This window comes from Aythya marila (assembly GCF_965140915.1).
Source record: "Aythya marila genome assembly, chromosome: 3".
Classification (NCBI taxonomy): Eukaryota; Metazoa; Chordata; class Aves; order Anseriformes; family Anatidae; genus Aythya; species Aythya marila.
In genome coordinates, this window is record NC_139044.1 from 11,604,266 (window position 1) to 11,624,603 (window position 20,338).

The 20,338-nt window shown below is 41.8% G+C and overlaps 1 protein-coding gene across 10 annotated transcripts in view; it reads right to left on the reverse strand.

Annotated features, from left to right (window-relative positions):
* Positions 1-20,338, reverse strand: part of EHBP1 (EH domain binding protein 1) — a 207,964-nt gene that overhangs the window by 67,609 nt on the left and 120,017 nt on the right. For all 10 annotated transcript variants that reach the window (XM_082757350.1, XM_082757349.1, XM_082757356.1 and 7 more), the window contains 4 exons: positions 11,388-11,566; positions 10,696-10,744; positions 3,780-4,694; positions 1,697-1,840 (listed from right to left, as the gene is read on the reverse strand). In XM_082757350.1, the coding sequence (XP_082613476.1) occupies positions 1,697-1,840; positions 3,780-4,694; positions 10,696-10,744; positions 11,388-11,566 (1,287 nt within the window). The remainder of the gene's footprint in view (positions 1-1,696; positions 1,841-3,779; positions 4,695-10,695; positions 10,745-11,387; positions 11,567-20,338) is intronic.

The following is a 20,338-nucleotide window of genomic DNA, read 5'->3' on the forward strand; positions in this document are numbered from 1 at the left end:
CATCTCTCCTCCGCGTGCCAGCGCAAGAGCTCCTTCTTTTCTTGCCATTTGGATTTCATCAGCAGGAGGAGTTTGAGTCTAAGAGAGAAAGTTTTGCTTTCCAGTACTATGATCTGCATCAGAATGGACCCTGATCACCAGGAGAGCAACAGTAAAAGACATTCATGCTGTGCTGTGCCCATGCGGACAATTTTTACTGACACTTACAAACTTTTCCAAACTTCAAGGCTCTCTAATGATCTTGTGCTATTAACACAACTTTAACTGTTTTGAACAGACTTTTCAAGGGGATGGAACCTTTTTCCCATAAGACATTTTGAACATGGATAAAGCAGTCACCCAATCTAATTCAGGGAAATGGTTGAATAGGCTCTTTTTTTTTGAGGTTCAGAAAAAAAAATACCCTAAGGCAAAGAGCTGACGTGGAAAATTTCAGCTCAAACAATTAAATACTAGCAAAGTTACAAAAACTTCAAAACTAGGGGCTTGTAATAAGAAAATGTTGGGCAACTTTAATTACAGTTATTTCTGTCTGAATAGCCAGTCATCTATAGCATCCCTCTAATGCTGCTTGGTATATGAAAAACTGTTTAAAAAAATAAATCCAAAGTTATATTTACCCTATACTATACTTATCTAGGAAAAAGTTATATACAAAACAATCCCAGCATTTTCTATGTCATTGTATTATCATTAGATAACTAAGATGTGTGTACATGTATGAATATATTTTGAAGAAAAAAAAGAAATGTTTGCCAGTTTGGAGGGGAATCGTCTATGGAAAAAAAGGTCCAGCATGGACCCAAGATAGTTGAGAGGATGAAATGAGATGTGTAAAATCACTGTCTTCATTTTCTGATCGTGTGATCCCATTTATGTAAAAAGCTGAATCTGCCCCTCAGGACTAGCCTCTGAAAGATGTGAATCAGTAAAAACTCAAGCCTTTCTCTGTATCGTTATTTTTCAGTTACATTTACATTCTTAGTTGCCAGTACCGTCTCTAATGCACAATAGTTCGAATCACAAAACCCACATTGCAAAGGTTTGCATAAAAATTAATTAGCTTTCATCTCCAGAGAGTACGTATCCTTCCAGGTCACCACTGAGGCCACTGGAGGTGCAACCATAGCTGCTTCAACATTGGAGCTCATTCCCCGGCTCCACTTTCCCATCTCCCCAGCATAATCAACTTTCGTGATAAAAAGGAATTGTTCCATCAACTCTTTTACAAGACTGTCACAAGCAGCCTCATTCAGTGCACTACCACTTATGAAGCAGCAAGTAGTTGACATCACAGGCTTGGGGAATGCATTTACATTAACTGAAAAAAGAGAAGTAATCAAAAATAGCATAAATTACTCCACTATCATTTAACAAGTAACTTTTGTTTTTCATCCCATTAGAAACTGCAGTGCCAATCAAAGAAGGTGCTCCCAGACCTCTGCTTCCAGTGAAGTCTAAGGCATCTGTCTGCTGGCCGTAGCAGCAGGAGAAACACTCTTTTCAAGTGAACTGAGGGTACGCGACACATCACAGCACTGGGGCACTGAGCGTGGAAAAGAAATATTCTGCCAAGACTACTTGCAGAACCGTTTTCAAAACACATGGATGCGTACGTAAAAACACCACAAAAACATAAGCATGTACGGTAAATGTTAACTGTGAAAAAACTGCCATATTGGCCAGTATTTCTTACATCATTCAGCTGCTTATTGCGGGCTGGGATGATCGTATTCGTTAGCTGCTTGTTCCCTGCCTTTAAAGCTGCATCTCTTCTTGCTTGCTCAAGCAGAACTCTTGCTCGTTCTTTAAGTTCTTCCTGTCTTGACAACATTCGTTGCTTAAAAATAAAGAAATATAATTAACAGCACGGCAGCCTCAGGGTATTTAACATTTATACAGTAGTTAACAGCCAGGAGCCTTCCTATATAATAAAGGTCAGGAGTCACACAGACTGCAGCTTCATGAGGTGACAGCATTCTATAGAAATGAAAAGTAAAGATGATCAAAATGTAAAATAAAATAAAAAAAAACTCATAGGCCTTTATAATGCAAATAGACTTCCCTCCCCTTAAAACTTAATTTCTATCAACATTTAATGCCTTTAAACTGCAACCGTGGAAAAAAAATAATTGGCTTCATGGAAGCTAACTATGTTAAATATACCATGTGTTTACTTATTTACTTTAATATGTATGCAAATATAATGCTTTGTTGGCTACTTATATGGGTATCGCTCATTTATAACTTAAAATTGAACACAAAGAGGCTGGGTACAAAGCAAGACAACCTGCAAAAATATCTGCTTCTCCTTCATATATGTGAACATCCACCAGAAAGTCCATGCTTTGTACACGCAAATGATCATACCGCAGAGCAGAAAGAACAGAAAGGGGACTTCTGCGAAATGAGCTCCCATACATATAAACTCCCACGTGCTGACTTCTTAGTCAGGCTCAGCCGTGAGGACTCTAGGAAAATGCATCTCTGGGCCTTCGGATGAGCTGGAAGCGATGCTGCAGGTTGTGCTCCTCCGACTACGTGGAAATGGAAACAGCTGAGACTCATCAATGACTACGTGTTCACAGTTAAGACTGAGACTCACATCTGAGATTTTATTACCATGTGCAAATGCACAGAAGATTAATAACAGACAAAAGTCTTTAAAGCCATCTTGTCCTACAACCTTGCACATGCAAAGCTCCGCACGGAAGACATCCTGTATCTCCCTGCTGCATTACTCTGGGGGCCAAACTGTTCCTTTCTCATCTAGTACACAAGGATAGAGACAAAAAAAAAAAAAAAAAGTCATGAGTCTTCACCGATGAAAAGAAAGAAACTAGCTGGCTTTAGAACTAATATTTGGCCATCACCTATCCATGGGCTGCTTCCCTTGCAATAAAATGAATCCTCGTGGTGCTTACTTGAGAAAAAATGTAAAAAGGTTTGAAGCAATCCGTAACACTGGCTGTATTCTTCTTCTCTTATCACAGCTAATGGCACAAAGCCAAGGAAAGCCAAAACTAACGAATGTTCTTCACAGGAGTAAAATTATAAGCCTGGCTTGGGATTTTTGTAAACAGAGTTGATAACATTTCTAACATATTTTTGTGGTGATATTATTTACTGATAACGCTCAGCATTTATATAATATTCAACTTTCATCCTCACAACAAATCTGCAAGGTAGGTGGGCATATACTTTTTATCTTTATAGAAAGGAAAATGATATTGTGGTTAAGAAACATGCTCGAGGCCGCTACAAGAACAGCATCATTTAATATTCTGGAGTTTCTACCTCACCATCGTAGGCTATGTTCACAAGGCTGTGTGGTTTCTCAGATAGTATCTGGAAATATGGTTGGTATATTTCAAGGCATTGAAAAGTTGACATTTTTTGAATATGGCTCAACGAATTGGTACATCTTTCTTTTTCAGTTTTTGCTACAGTATACATTAGTTGGAAGAAAAGTGTTGCCATACTCAGTGGCAAAAGCCTTGAAGCCATCTTCTTCAGACTGGTGGGGAATACATTTCTTCCTTTAGCTAGAGGAGATTGGAAAGGTTAACAGGAGGAAAATTCCTATAAATGCATTTTTCACGTAATGACACTTTTCAGCATCACGTACTGGTCAAAATATTTATTGTCCAACAATAAAAGCACACAACCTACCTTGCCATCTATTCTGAAGATATGGTGTAAAATACAAACACGGAGAAAGGACTTGAACAGAATCTGCACGCTGACTCACAGGCACACAGAAATTTTACGTTTCTTACCTGGGCTGTTTTTGCAGCTGGATCTGCATGATTTAAAGCCGTTCTGGCATCGTTGTCAGATTCAGATTCTGCTTGCCTCGGAGAAGCACACGTTTTCTTTGCAAGATCCGCATCCTTATTATAAAAGTACCCAAGGTTAGAAGTAGGTGATAAACTTGGCTTTGCGACAGGCGAACCAGGATCTAGTCTTGTGCTCTCTGTGGATCCCATATGCCCCAGCTTTTCCTGCTCTGAGAAACCAATGGTACTGTCTGAACTCTGGTGTCTTTTCTTGTCGTTATCTTCACCGACAACGGTGGGCGATGTGTCCTCCTTTTGATCGCTGACATGTGCCAAGTCACTCAAGTCTAACGTGTCAGCTTTCAGCAACTTCTTCTTCCCCAACACAGGCTGTGCTTGTGTTGTGTCCGTAGTGCTACACTTCCCAACTTCTTCAGAGGCAGAAGTCCTTCCAGAGCTCTGCTGGGATTTTTGGGGGTCCGTGTCGCTTCGAGTCCTGCGAGAAGAAGGGGAAGCCGTGCTCGGGCTCAAATGGTCATCGGGAGTCTGATGCTCGCTCTCGGACTCGCCGACACCGCTGTCGTTGACAAACACGGAGTCGTCCTGAGAAGCAAAGTCTGCCAGACCACCGTCCGGCGGATGCAGCTCGGGCTCCCGCTTCAGGTCGTTCAGCTCTGCGTAGAATTTTTCCTGGTCAACAGAACTGTTTGTGTCCGTTTCATAGTTCCCCACTTTGTACGTGCTTTTACTGCTGTTCTCCTCGATTTGGACCACGTTCAACTCTTGGCCGCAGAAATGCGCCCGTATTTGATAGAGATAGGTCATGACAGTCAGTTTGTCAGGAATCGCCAACAAAACCATGTCAGAAGGCTCCAGCAACCGCGATATTCCTAAACTGGCAAACCCATCGTACGCCTTTAAAAACAGAGAAACGAAAGATTACAATACAGCACCTTCTTACATATCATAGTATTTCAAGAAACACAAGTGGAAGCTTTAGTCAAAATAAGCAAACACAAACATATCCAATATTACAGGAACAGCACAGGCTTGGCCCTATTACTTCTTATTTTTTTGGCTTCATTACAGTGGTACGGTAGTTAATTATTTTTTGTTGCACAGTCCAACCTGAACTCATTGATTTGCCCAGACAGATTCTAGATATCTCCCAGGGTATCTTCACAGCAATGCAAATCCGGAGAATATGAGCAGCAAAGACACTCAAACAGCATTGTTCCAAAAACTTCTAGCATCATCCCATACTGTAATAAAATCTTTTGTTACTCAAAGTAATGCCACCCTCATAAAGCAAAAAGATCTTCACAAACTGCAACTTCAACCCCCTTGTGTTTGCATTAAGGAAGCCTACTGCTACCTACCATGGTTCTCACTCAAGTAGTAGGAAACAAGCAAATAAAAAAAAAAGTGTAAGAGTTGGAACAAGAAAAAAGCAACCAAGGATGGCTTTTTAAGATAAGGAACAAAGATAGAAGAAACACGACACTAATCCATCTTGGGTTTTATCACTGGTGATCAACATTCTCCCTTCTACTGGTCGTGTAATTGCAGTGATTTGTGTTGATGAAAAACTGTGTGTGTGCAGATAGCCACAGATGGTGCGATACAAGACATAAATCACATTAATTCAGCAAACAAATGCATTTTAAAAAATTGTTGACGCTAAATTTATTAGAAAAAAAAAAGGGAGGGAATGTCATTCATATTTTACTTCCATTTCTAGAAGCTGAACAGTTTGAAAGCCTCCTGGCTTGTGAGGCCACATCTCATTATTTCTGCTTGCCCTTTAAGTGAGTGGGCTTGGTGCATCAGGTTTTTCTAGTTTTGAAGAATTAAAAGCCGTTTCTCAATTTACAATTAATTATTACTATCCCGGATTAACCCTGGAAGACAATATTGTGTTTCAAGGAAGCCTTTAAAAAGGCCTCCTGTTAGCGCAGACTCGCTCGGGCTTCTCTCCCCTGGCAGCTCTGCATCTCCCGTCCAGCCTCTTCCGAAGGCTTCGAACAGGCTAACAGCTGTCCCGGCAGCATTTCCAGCAAAAACGGATGCTAAATTTAAGATAGGAAGAGAACTTAACCTTTTACAAGGAAATAATAATGCACACCACTGACTACAACTCTACCCCGGTTTTACACGGTTTCCTTTGTTTAGTTAGTTTTAGAAGGGAGGACAAAAGAAAGAAAAGGGAAAGTAACTTCCATTTGATAGCCTCTTGGTTTTCCAGGCATTACCTTTAACGCTAGCAAATGTTCAACTTTGAGCTAGAACACGGGTCCAGTATGCTTGGGTCAAACTTGTCAGAGCATTTCTGGAGAAGTAATTTTCAGATCTCTATAACAAACAATTCAGGCTTCAAATTATCCGAGCAATTTAATTGTAAGCCCTGCTGGCTCTCCCTGTGCAAAATGACGCGGCCTAAAATCGTGGCTGGCCTTTGGTGGAGCATCATTTCTTGGGAAGGCTCATTATGGGATGGTCATGCCATTTACAAATGCTTAGACACAGGAGCAGCAGGGAAAGACATGGACGTTGCTTTTACCGATACAGAGATCGAGGCAGAGCAGAAGAACACGAAGATGAGGGATGGGAGGGAACGGACAGATGGTGGATGGGTGAAGGGATGGCTACCATCTACCTGGTCTTGAGACCCAGAGCGGGAGGAGCTGATGGCACTGGGCAGACGGGGAGCCAAGAGATGGAGGCACACAGAGACAGGACAGCCGCAGGGAGCAGCATGGGGCTTTGGGTGGGCAGCCCACGGCACTGGTAGGGGGTCCCCACCACCAGGCTGGCTGTGAAAGCAGAGCATGGACGAAAAGAAACACCAGGATGTTGTCCTGAGCTGAGTAAGTGGGTCAGCGCTAAGTGGGTGCCATAAATAACCTGTTAGCCCATGCTGCAAACAGTGGGAGTTACCATTTCAGGAATGAGAGGATCTCAGGTTGGGCTTAGCAGTCCGCAGCAGCCAAAGCCCATAGACGTGACTTGACCCGAACTCTTTTATACTCTTAATTTCTTATTTATATGCTAATAAAACTAAATCCCAGGAATATCTCCCAGGGTCTGCACAACGAAGGTGGGGACAGTGTTTCAGAACTGTTGAGAAAGATGCTCAGGATGGGTAACACTGCAGCAGGAGGATTTAATTCACAGTGCCGGATATCCTCCATGCAGCTGCAAAACCACTTGGGATTTTGATTTTGCCTGCTCCGTTCTTCTGGCAACGCTTGGGGTTAAACAGCAACCCCAGCGATGCCAGATACTCATTTCCCATCCCCTCCTCCTGCCATTCTGGACAACACACCTTCTGGCTCATCTGCTTTTGAAGTGCACGAGCTATCTAGATTGGCATGCAAATGTTTTACAGTCATTAGTGCTATAAATAGCCATCATATGCTCCGTACGTGTCCACACGGCAGCGTGCGACAGGTTCTCCTTCATTGTTAGCAAAGCAGGGAGCTTCTTGACTTTCCAGTGCGTTTATACGTGCCCCGTGCTTCCAACTGGTTTGTAACTAGTTTGTAGCATGGTATCTACAGAGCATGATAAAGCGTTTTCCAAGTCAAATTGCATTTTGTTATACAGAGGCATAACTAAGCCTTGATTTTGCAAATGCTCACACGCATGTTTAGCCGGGCTCCTGCCTGATCCTACTGAGGTCAACTCCTAGATATACCATTGAACGTGTGCTTATGACTTTGTGGAATCAAATCACGGATGCGTGCATCAACACCTGTTAGAAAAATACAGGCAACAGCTTAAAGGTAAGGAGGTACTTCCATTTTTAACTCAACACTACTCCTATGACTCTACATTCTTCTGTTTAAATACATATTCTAAAAGGATTTGTTCCTTGTAAAATGGAACATTTTGTCAAGACGAAAGCTCAAGTTTAAACGTATCGAGAAATTTCAGAGAAATGGTCAAAAAACTGCAAAAAACACCATCAACGGCATCACAAAAATTGAAAGTGCCCACAAAATATCCAAAAGATACATTACCATTTCCAAACAATAACCCTTCAAACGAAACAAGCTTCTCTAACCAATGAAGTAATTAAAGCCAGAAGTTCATTACTAGACACAGGCTGCTGTGCCCTTCCACTCCTCAAGCTTTCAGCCCCTTCAGATTTCAGCCAAGCTCGTAGTTCAGCAGCTCATGTTTTTGAAGTGCAGGACGAGTTATTAGCAGTATGAAAAATTCCTGCTCCTGAGAAGGGACCACACTGCTGCTACGCTGAAATTTTAATGCACTAGTCATTAGGACTTACTAAGAATCAAATGGACGTAGCAAAAAATAAAAATTAAAAAAAAAAGATTCATGCTATTGTGAAGGTTATATGGGGATAGTCAGGTACATACGAGATTTTAAGTAGAACCACAACTCTTTGGACCAGCTGAGAGCGTATCCCTGTAATGTTTTTCATTTTCTCAGAGATAATCCTGGTTTCTCTTTCATTCCTGACAGAAATCTCCATACGCAATGAGCACAATGCACCAAAACTATATTTGAATTCTGACCGATGAAAATGTCATCTGGAGATTTTTTTATTATTATTTTTTAAGAGATAATTACAATACATATATAGAGGTATATACTCAGGACACCAAACCTATTTACCTGTCTCTTGATGAAGGCTTTTTTTTTTTTTTTAATTTAATAATTTCCTGACAAGCTGATTGACAGCCATCAATTGCGATCCATCAGCAGGAGCACCACAGGCAGTATTCCAAGCATTTCCCAATTCTGTCCCGCACTGACATATTGGCCAGGATCAGATGTCACAGGTAAATGCCCTTTTTGATTCAGCACCGGTGGCAGCACCAACCTGGCAAACGACCGGTGTGCTTTATAAAGAAACCCCAACGATGGGCTTTTTGCGACTGTGTGTTTCAATGTGTAATTATACACAGGAATTGCACTGAATTAGTTGTTTCTTAAGATTTCTTCTTCCTTTTTTTTTTTTTTTTCCTAATACAAGCAACGTCATACACTTCTAAAAGCTATACTCTTACAGGTTAACCTTTCATCTATGGTCACAGCTCCCTTTTACCTCCCTTCCTGGGAGGGGGGGAAAAGAGAGATGCTTCAGACAAAGAAAATTGTCCTATTCACCCAGAGATGTTATTTTAATTGGTTAGGAGGAATCGTTGTCACCCGTGTTACGTATCTGCATGGAATTTAGAGGGAGCCATTGTTGGCAGCGCCGCATTCACTCCAACCAAGGGCACGCGGGGTTATCAGGCAGAACTGTGTGAGACCAGGAAATAAATCTGCAGGAAGCAACTGAGATACTCAATGTAGCTGTCAGGCAGAGGGCTGCGAAGTGATGAAAGAAAAAAACTGCAGCAGAACAACAATCAGTACTTCTTCAGTGCTGGGAACTGGATCCGGTTAGAGAGATGGGCTAAAAAGTTCACCGTTTGCCATCACGGTTTCATAAAGAAAAGATGACTGATTGTGCCACCAACGTTTTCAATTAACAATCTAGTCTTTCTTTTTTTTTCCTTTTTTTTTTTTTTTTTTTTTTTAAATATAATCCGGCTTAATTAGCCCGTATAACCAACAAAACTTGAAGTACAAAAAACACATGGTCACAGAAAACATAGTGATGTCACGGATAATCCACTTAGGTCATCAGAAGCCCCTGTATTATTATGAAAAGGATATCATTGGCCAAATCACTCATTAGATAAGAGCAGTTCAGAGATACTTAATTATCTATAACACTTAAGCCCTATTTTAATGACAAGTAACTTCCTTGATAACGGGTAAGTGTTCAGACGCATTAAAATATAATTACCCTAAACACAAATGAATTTTAATACAGCACTTTCAGAAAATCCACATACTTGCAATGCAATGTTCTTTAGTTATATTTCCTATATAGTGTTGAACTTAATTAAATCATTCAAAATCTACTGTAGTTTCCTCCCAATTCAATTCAATATTTGTAAAGTGCTGTAAACATAAAATCAGAGCGCTGAGAAGTAAACTCCTTGAAACACTTCACAATCCTCAGGAATGATTTTATTAGCAGCAACTCGCATGAAAATTATCATTTCTAAACATGAAAATGATTATTTCTAAACACGGCCAAACCCTGGCCATGTGGAAATCCCAAAGTCTGTAACGTGTCTAAAATGGTAAGCAGAAATAAAAAAAAATCTTCTGGTGATTCCCCAAACGAGTCGCTGCTTCTTTCGGAGAAACTTTTCACATCTTTGCCTCACAACAGCATCAGAAGTGGTTTCAAACAGCTGCCCAGCAAAATGCTATTAACTGCTCTGCAAATAGTTTATTTGCCGGGTATTGTCTCAACACTTTTATCCTAAACTTTCCGTGTTGCATAAAAGCACAGGTTCCGCACCCGACACTTCTCTTGGCTGTGCAGTATCAAAGCAGTGTAAAATTTCATCCTTAAAAAAATAAAAATCACCATCAAGGCAACACTGACTGTGACCAATGCACGGAGCCCTACTAAAGCAACAGCAAGAGGAGTCTCATGCACGACAACCCGAGCACTGTTACATTGCTCTTTTATTTTTTTAATTATGTGGATGGTCAGAAAATAAGAGAATTGCTCAAAAAATGCCGCCCAGCCCTTCTATCGGCTTTTCCAGTTAATGTAGGCCATAGAAATATTAAACCCTAATGCCAGCCTTGCACTTGTTGTGAATGTTAAAGACCATGACAAACCGGAGTCAATAATGCATCCGATTTGAGCCACAGGAGGCTGAATACCTTCTGTGAGCTGCAGTTATGACCTTACAAAACAACCTCACTTTCCCAAAATTAATAAAAACCTGCAGAGAAGCCAAAATTGAAGCTACGTCTTTTTTTTTTTTCTTTTTTTCTTTTTTCTTTTTTTTCTCTTTTTCCTGGCAGTTCTTACCTTTTTGTTGTTCTCTTTAATATCTTGAGGATTCAGGGACTTGTAGTCACTGAGGGGGAAAATGGCACAGTGGGTATGTACAGTATTTGATAAAAGCAGCAGTTTTAAAAACAAACCGAATCTAAAAATTTGACATGCAATAATATCATAGAGTAACTAGCAATTTCACAGCAATTCAATCAACAAAACTAATAGCGTGGAAAATTAAAGGAATAAATAAATAAATAAACAAACAAGCCCCGATGACATGTTTCATTGCCTGGAGCTTTCCATCTAAAAAAGAAGTTAAGGCAGGGACTGGAGGCTGGCCTTGACAACCAAATTTACCATGGGGTAATCCGTCCTTGTCAGAGTACAAAGAGCTACAGGCTTATTTCTCTCATCTCATTTCAACACCAGCACAATTTTCATAATCATCTTGAAGTCAGTTCTTTGTATAAGATTAGGGAGAAGAAAAAACAAATCACATCGAGGGCAGAAACAATTGTTTAGGCAACAGGGGAGAGCAAAGAGGTCATAAAGTTTGAGCATTTGTAGATCTGTTTTCTTAGAAAGAAGAATTTTTATGTTTAAAAGAAAAGGGCAAAACAGTTCAGTACCTGAAACAAACACAGACTTGACTTTTATGGAAACTCATACGTTGCGTATTTCTATGACAGTCAGGTTATGCAGGCAGAAAATATACAACTTACATTAGATCTGGTCTAAAGTGATGTAGTATTGCACAAAACGACAGTCCGTTTCTCCACGATGTTGTAAAATTGGTGATTTTCACTCCCCTATAGTTTTTTGTAACTTCTTTGCACCACACGAGCAGGGACTGACTAGCGTTTGGCTTTCTCCCCAAAATGGGACTTGGTATTGGGCTTGGCTGCAAAAGAAAAAAGAGAAGATAAAAGAATTTAATGGAAGATGAGAATTAACATTAATTGACCTAACTGGATGATCTGTATCCTTTGATGTGAGGTTAGGTCCTTCACAGCTGTCAGTTTACAATGACTGTAACTTGCAAAAGACACAAATTGCAAGTTATTATCCCCAGTTGTCGCCCTTGGCGCTCGTCTCCGAAGGATGCAGATATACGGGATTCCAGATCGACACAGGAGAACAGGCCAAGGATTGTACCAGTGGCAACGCCGTGCTGAAACGCTTAAATCCTTAAAACCTTCTCCCGCACAGCCTGCGATACACACCCTTGGAAAGCTTTCCCCAAACGCCGTCACGTAAAGGCATCCCCACAAAACCCCTTCGCTCACAGAATCCTATCGGCGGTGGTTTCTACCAAGCATCATCGCCTACTGCCGACCATTCCCCCAAAAGGTATTTTGTCACTTTCAGGAACAGCCTTGGGTAGCACAGGAAAAGAATCGCAAGGGAATACGATGCAAAAATAACGCTATGGCAGGCATTCGGCGTTTACCACAGAGCTGCGGAGAGAACCCAGTAATTGCAGCTGAGGTTTTCAAGAAACACGCCCTCATTTCACTACAAAAATAGTCACTTCTCAAAACTTCTGAGATGTAATTAAATAGAATGATTTGACTGACACAAATCCAAAGTCTGAATTAGAGGAGGAGGGAAAAAAAAAATAAAAGAAAGAAAGAAAAAAGAGCCCACTCGTTTTTTCAATGGAATCTAATTAAAAGCATATATACACAAACATGCTACTTATGCACCTTATACACAGAGAGTCCCCAAATTAAGATAAAAATAGAGCAAGTAATTTATTATATCACAGCCACTTAAGTTTAACAAGTAAATCCTTTTGGCCATATTACCTATTTGTGAAAGACCAACGATGCCCCCACTTGACTAAAGTATGGCAGTGCTAAGCAATTAGCTGCCAGCGACAAACTGATTTATGGTTTCCCTGCTGCTGGGGGAGAGCGTTTACAGAATGAGGAAAGTCATTTTTCATTTGTCTTGACAGTCAGCCCTAAAAAGCTGTTTGATAAACACACCTACCATCAGATGGACGCACTGCCAACTCATTCAGAGGGTGCAAAACGTATACTTTGAAGAGATTTTTAAAGAGCAGAACATATGCATACAGTACCTTGTTTGGAAAGTGTAGGCTTGTTGGTTGATTTTTTTTTTTCTTAATCCTGTCAACGACTCAAATCGGTGTGAACAAATCCTTTAATGATGAGACAAATATCTCTAACTACACTGAATTAACATCTTACCAGGGATATACAAAATAGGGAAGAAGCAGCAATACACGATAAGCCTTCTGTTCTCCATGCATCAGATTTTAATCAGAATAACAAATATCATTTAGAAGCCTCCAGACAGTTACTCCAGATTCAGAGTGACGCAACAAAGATCAGGTTCTTCTTCTCCTTACATACTTAAGCCAAAAAAAAAAAAAAAGTAACCAGCCCCAAATTTAAGTTACAACAGTATTTAAAATCTTCCTGGTGCCTATATATATGTGTGTATATATATATACACATACATATATAATACATCTGGGAGAAAATAATTAAAATAGTGCTGTCAAGCTGTGGAAAACCGATATTTTAACAGTTTTGTAAGTACAGAGCCACTTTTGTCAAACCAGCACTACTGCACTACTCACCAAATCTAATCAATGTCAGCTATAAAGTCTTAATACTTGTTGTTGAAGCTCTTCACAGAAATCTTAAATGTTCCAGTCACCATTTAAATACTTCTTAGTTAGCTTTGAAATGGCCTTAGGCAACCTTACCTTTCTAATGCCTTAATTGCACATCTAACGAATCTTTTCAGGTACTGATTTTAAAACCAGGTTTTAGCAAAGGACATCCCAAATTGTTAAATCAATACGTTCAGCTGAATTCAGTGTTTTATTTACAAATTGTCCATTTATTAAATCCAGACTACAATCCCTTAAAAGTTTAAAATTGCAGCTTTTTTTTTCCCAAAGCTGTACTTCCTTTTAGATTTTCTCAAAGTACTTTATGAATACGCAAGATTTCGGCACGTGCATAATGCAATTTAGTTTTCCCTTCTCTAGCAGATAAAGCAGAAATTATACACCGCTTTCTCTCCAGATTTAGCACAGCAAGTTTTCCAGATAAAGGTGAAGTTAATATTATGATAATGTTACGCTCTTATTCACCACCTGAGCGAAAGCCTTTGTTATTTAATCTATGATAAAAGCACTGAACCCAAGACACGCTGGAGATATTTTAATCAGGGCAAAACCGTGCATGAGCACCTGACATTGCTTCAGAAGGGTTAACAAAAGGGATTTTTTAGTTTTGTTTTGTTTGCAACATCATTATGGAAAATATTGCCTTTTGATACCTGGAGGTAACACATATTAGTCCCACGTTGAGAATAAACCCAAATACCACCAAGCAGCTTTTTCTAGCCTATATTAGCTCTATAAGAACGGCAAGAACTGATGAAATGAAATGAAAATTGAGTTAGCTTTTCCTTCCATCGTTCATTAAAGAGCTGACTATGCAATTGTTGTAAACATCGAGCAGCCACAACTTGTTGTTTTAAGTTCAAAAGCCCAAGTCCCTGAGAACTCATTTGGAAACGCCACTAAAAAAGCATCAGCTATCCACAAAGACTGCCAGATCCCCTCGCTGATAAGCAGGTTACTGCCTCGAATGCCACCAAGTTTTATCTGGTTGGGGATTAACTGCATGGTGAACGCAGAGGTACCAGAGCCGGTCCCTTGCTCGCTAGCTCAGCCCCCGATGCAGCATCATGTGGGTGGATTTACCAGCTGGAGTCAGCACGAGCTGCACCATATCTTTGTTTCACAGTCAACAGAAGCACCAAAGTCTCTTTACTTCATTCCTCTTTTACATGTCCTGGTAGCTTAATTAATATGTTTTATATCGTATGCATTTTTCCCCTGGGGAGATTATCCCACCAGACCATTAACAAGAGGACCAGAGCTTTAAATATCAGGCTGCGCCTCTACGTCTCCAACCATTTAAATAATTGGTTTGCTGCTCTCAGGAGCCAGGTGCACCGCTGGTTAGCAGAGAACAACCAAGATGGGGACATGGGACTATGAACCAAGCCCTCGTATGAGACACAGGGAGCAGCCAGGGTGAAGATATCGGGGGCTTGGCTTCAGCAGCTCTCCAGAGGTCGGTGACAGGTAGCACGGCGTGGAGGGGCTTGAAGAGAGCAAGGGGCAGCACCGGAGCCTGGAAGAGAAAGATGCTCGGAGGAGTCCTGGAGAGGAGCAAGGAAAAAAAAGTACGTAGTAGCTGTGGGAATCTGGGTGCAAGACTTGTGTGGTTTGAGTTTTATATTAATCAACACAGCTCCCTGAAGAGGAAAGGAGTGGAGAGAAGAAGCTAGGAAAGGTAATTAAGTGCAGGAGGAGAGGAAGCTAAGATCGAGATAGGGCTGAAAGCAGCGTAGGGAAGACCTGCAAACAATCAACAAACAAGTTAGGTTCCTCAAGAAACAAGTAGAGGCAACAGTCTATGCCTTATTTGACTGAGCAAAACAAAAGGGATTTTCCCTTACTCGTATCACAGCTGCAGTGCCATCTAGCTCACTGAAAATTTAACCATTAAAACATGAGATAAGGCAAATGAACGTAACGCACGGCTAGGTGGGACAACGCGTGCAGCACACAGCTGGATGCAGACAAGGTTTGGGGAACTTGCCTGAACTGAGACGCGGCCTGAAAAATGCCACAAAGTGCAACAGACACAAATCACTTCAACACGTTTCAGTCAAATAGATCACTTCGTATCATCAGGATCGTACCTGAGGATTTTATTTTTCAGACAACACAGGGCTCTACCCACAAGGAATGGCCTAGCCTGGGAGTATTCTAAAACTGAAGCTGGCTCACTTAATATGAGTTGATGCCTTTGGCAAGGTCTGGGAGAGTCCAACGTGCTCTCAATTTTGTTTATTCTAGTCCATGAACAGGCCAGGCTCAAGTCAAAAGCTGACTTTTGACTGATAACAGGACAGAAATAGAACGTGGAAACCCAGTCTGCGAGATAGAATAAAACTTTCTCGTTTATTCCAAAGATGGAAAAACATCCCCATGACCCAGCTGCACTGAGATACTCTTTATTTAGGCTCGTTATTTGCTTTTTAAGTCACAGGTCATTATGATGGGTTCAGTGTCACAAGAAAATACGAGCGGCATTGCTTTTTTCTTCTGCTGAGAAGGTGCACCACAAGTATTAAAAAATACACGTTTCACAGAAAGAAGTAGTAGGAGTTCTGGTACCTGACAACCCCAAACCAAACCTTTCCCTTCCCTGTCCTTCTGATTGTGCCCACAGCTGCTGTGGATACACAGCAAAATATAAACTTTTATCTTAAAAGGTTTTAATTACCTAAGATTTTACAGGTTTAATTTTGGCACAAGCAAGTCACTCCCTGTTCAATCCCAACCTGCACATTCAGACGTCTGCCTGACCCTACACGATGCTCTGAGGTTTGAACCTGGCAAGTTTTGCCAGGTAAAGAGGAAGGTGAAATCCTTGGGACGTGCCTCAAGTTTGCTGTCTGCCTTGCAGGTGAAATCAGTTCACCCTACGAGTTTCCCCTTGTCTGTTACGTATTTTGTGAGCCATGAGGCTGGAAAGAGCTTTTCCTAACTGTACCTGGGAAAAGAAAAGGAAAGCAGCAAAAAGTACTTGCTATCTAAAATGCCAGGATATGCAACAAACAGTTTTGTAGACAACGAGAATGGTGGACCTGCGCCGTCTGGGAAGGGAAAGAAAGCAATCAAAGCTGCCCCAGTGTTCTCTTCTTCTGTAGCTTTCTGAATCATAATTCAATTCATAATTCGACCTGATTTGCAGCAGGTGCTTGTTCGCAGCACTGCGCAGAGCAGCGATGTGCTGGGGAACGGAACAACTTCCTGCAAAGTTTCATCTCCCTTCATTTGCCTCTCCAAATAATTGGAGAGGCAGTGGGCGGCGTTACTTGGCTTTAGTGCTTTCAGTACACTTCAGATGGAGGTGGCTGGGCAGCGTGGCCCCATGGCCCAGGCTGCAGGACGTCGGGTTTACCTGAGCACTTGGGACCCACGGGAGAGCCGATGAAAACACTGCACACCACCATGAGGCACACGCAGCCCAGGACCCCAGCACTGTATTCCCTCTGCCATGTAGTCACAGCTCTGTCCTGTTTGCCACTCCTCCTTCCTGTTTCTCACCTCAACTCGCACAGTTTGTGCTGCACATGGCTGAATCATAGGCATAATGGCTGTCCTTCAGCATGCCATCGCTTCTGGTCGCAGCCTGCAATGTTTAGCAAGTCCCTCACGCTTGAGTTAGTTTGATCAACACAACTTTTATTTGTCCAACCCACAAACAAACATTATGATGGCATTTTTTATTCTACTCATCACTTCCAGCTTCTTCTCACGCAGTCCCTATCTATCTCGCTGTTCAAGGTCAAAAGTTGATGCTTGTTGTATCTTCTTGTTCTTAACTTACAGTGCGTGGCTTCAATTAGGGAGCTCGACGCAAGCCCTGCATCGAACGCAGGATTCCAACTTAACATTAGGGCACTCCACAGTGAGTCAACGAATTTACTGACACAATACAGCCTCACGATTGGTATTTTACAAACAGGGAAACAGCCTGAAATTAAATAACTGAGGCAATAAGGAGAATTAACTATCATGAGAACTCCAAGATGCTGCTCAACACGAATCCAGTGCACGCATCCCAGCAAAGCAACCGCTCTTCCTCCTGATCCCGAAGCAAATGAGAGTGCTCAGAAAAACAAAACAAAACAAAACAAAACAAAAAACACCAAACCAGCTTCCAGACTCAGACAAGTTAAGATGAAGTTTAAGAGCTGGATACCCCAGGGACAGGGACACGTTAGTGGCAGCTCAAACACGGGTCCAGGCAGCTCACGTAGCATCACACACGCATTCTGTGTCATGAGCTCTGTGCAGGCTCTTTGGGGCATTGCTCCTGCAAAGTGAAGTGACCGTCCTCCCTCATATATGCCTGTAGGTTGTCTCTAGTGCACAAAAATGGGAGAGATTACAGTAACAGAGCTTTGAATTGCTGGATTTAAGGTAGCCTAAGAACTGAATTTTGGAATTTTTGTCATTATCTGGTAGCCTTCTTTCAGCTTCTGCCTTGTCTAGTAATTAAGTAACTTTTTCTTAGCATAATCTTTAACATCAGGGTTTTCAGTTTTCATTGTTGGTGATTAAAAGGATAAAAAAAAATAAAATATTCAGGAACCTTCAGGAACCTCTAAACCTTCAGAACCACAAACCACAACACATCACCTACCGGACAATTTCCTCACTCAGGCAACAGGACCCAAAGCCTGTCTGCTCCTGGGAATTAATTAAGAACAAGACAGACTGTTTGCTTCAACCTGAGCAACTACCCACAACTACCTCCCCCTGCGAACGCTGCTCACAGAGGACAGCAGCACTGCAGAAGGAAGGAGGGCAGCTAACTCACTGGGTCAAGAAGCCCCAAATTTATTAGCTGATGGCAAGAAGAAGATTATGTTAATTAGCTGGTAAAGGAGAAACTAATCTGAGACATTGTAATGGATTTGGTTACTTATGTGCAAGTCATTTCACCTGATGGTCAGCACAGCCAAGCAAAGAAAAAGTCACAGCAAGCTCCTCCTCAGATTGAAGCATTATAAAGGACTGGCTGAGGCCTGCCTAGCTTCTCTTCCCTGAGGTCACATAATCTTTGTCCTGAACGAAATGTCTTCAATTAAAAAAAAAAAGAGGAAAAGGTGTATAATTCATACCACTAAGCTGAACGCTGAGCCCCTTCTCTGATGATTACACACGTTTGTATCGTACCAGCACGAAGAGCTTGCACGCAGGGACGGGGCCTCGTTTTCCTGCTCTGAGGAGAGGGGCAATTTCCTTGTGGCCACCTTCCTTTCTCCAGTTGCCCCAGTGGCATGCAGGACGGGGCCTCGGCTCACGGGTAATCTGTGCTGAAAGCCCAGCTGGGCTACCAGGATGCTGCTGGTTCACAGTCCCTGGCACTCGGCCACCACGGGAAGGTGCAGGGTTTCGGGCAGCTCGCCAGAGTTAAGCAACTCAAACCACAGATGAGGAATAGCAATTTTCAAAGCTTTTAACTTTGTTAAATGGGAACTGAACTAGCAAAATGCACCTCCCTGGGCCCAAGGCTATCTCTGCCACATTTCAAAGGCCTGCAGCAAACAATGGAAGTGTTAGAGCTTGTCAGGAAAGGTCACAGGAATCTCTTCTGAAAGAAAGCACAAGGCAAACTTTAAAACAAGCAAGCACAAGGCAAAATAAAAATGACAGCCGCTGCCAATTCTTCCCCAAAACAGTGAACTCTTGCTGCTTTTGCAGGAATTTCTGCTGCTTTCTTTTTAACACGAGCCATTACATAAATGCAAGTCATTCTCCCACTCCTCTGAACACTTCAACAGACATCGTTCTTGCAGGCAGTCGCCCGATGTTGTGGCATTACGGTGGCATCACTCCACAGAATTTTAGAGAAAAATACATTGTAAACCTACTGCATCGTTTGTATTAACGCACAACCACAGGCAGACCTGGGGAAGAAGCAGTTTTGGCCTATGAGAAATCTTTGTTTCAAATACTCGAGAACACAACCCGTGCCAGATTTGCACAGGTATTCTCTAACAAAGGAAAACAACCTGCCTTCGGAGGGGCTTGGGGCACTCGGGATTCTTGAGCTTGGTTTTGCTGACACAGACACCCGATGTGGTGCCTCTGAAGCCTAGGCAATGCTTCTTAGCTGAGGGTGGGAATAAAATAAGCATCTTCCCCAAGCTCGCACTAGGTGCTGGAGTCCATGAGCTTAGATGAAGTATAAAGATGGCTATTCTCAAGGAAGCTCCTTAGGGTTGCTATAAATGCATAGAAGTTTAATAGAAACAGATTGGTTTTAGCCTTGCTAAACCCCCTCATCAGCAGCCCACCTATGGGAACAGTAACAAGACAGAGATTAATTACAATGCTGCTTCACCACTCAGGGGTAAGGAGATGCACACGGATGATCCAGAACCATCTGAAATGCTCGCCACCTTTCTTTTTTCTCCAGCAGTCTTTATTCTACTATAGTCAGATGCAAGCTGGAGACTAGCATTAGTAACAGCAGCCACAAAAAGGTCAGATTTCTGCCAGGTGTGGAAACAGTTTCGATAAGCCAGAAGCCTTCAGATCAGCTACACATGTTTAAGGTAATCTCAGGCTACTGGAACAGCCAATCTGAAACAGCATCTAAAATTAATAATCAATTTGAAAACCGGAACGAGATGGGTGAGAAACTATACAAGGAGGAAAATCCTACATTCCCTTCCAGCCTTTAAAAGCATTAAAAAAAAAAAAAAAAAAGAGAGAGAGAGAATTGGAGGAATGCAAACAAACTAATGAGCCAAAGGTGGAACAAATAATTAAGTTGTTTGTTAGCGTGTGAAAGTTAAAGAGGAGACAAGGAACAAACATCAATTTGTCAGCACCAAATCACGACAACCTGTCCAGTTTCTGTAGTCACAGGGAAGTGGGCAGGGGAGGGGAGCAGCAGCAGGTGACCCGCAGTGATTGTAGGTGCCTTCTTCATCCTCTCACCTGAGACATTCTCGTGAGGAAGCAAGGAAAATGAGGCATTAATGAGACTTGCACAGCACAGGTGCAGAACAGGAAAACTACAACCAG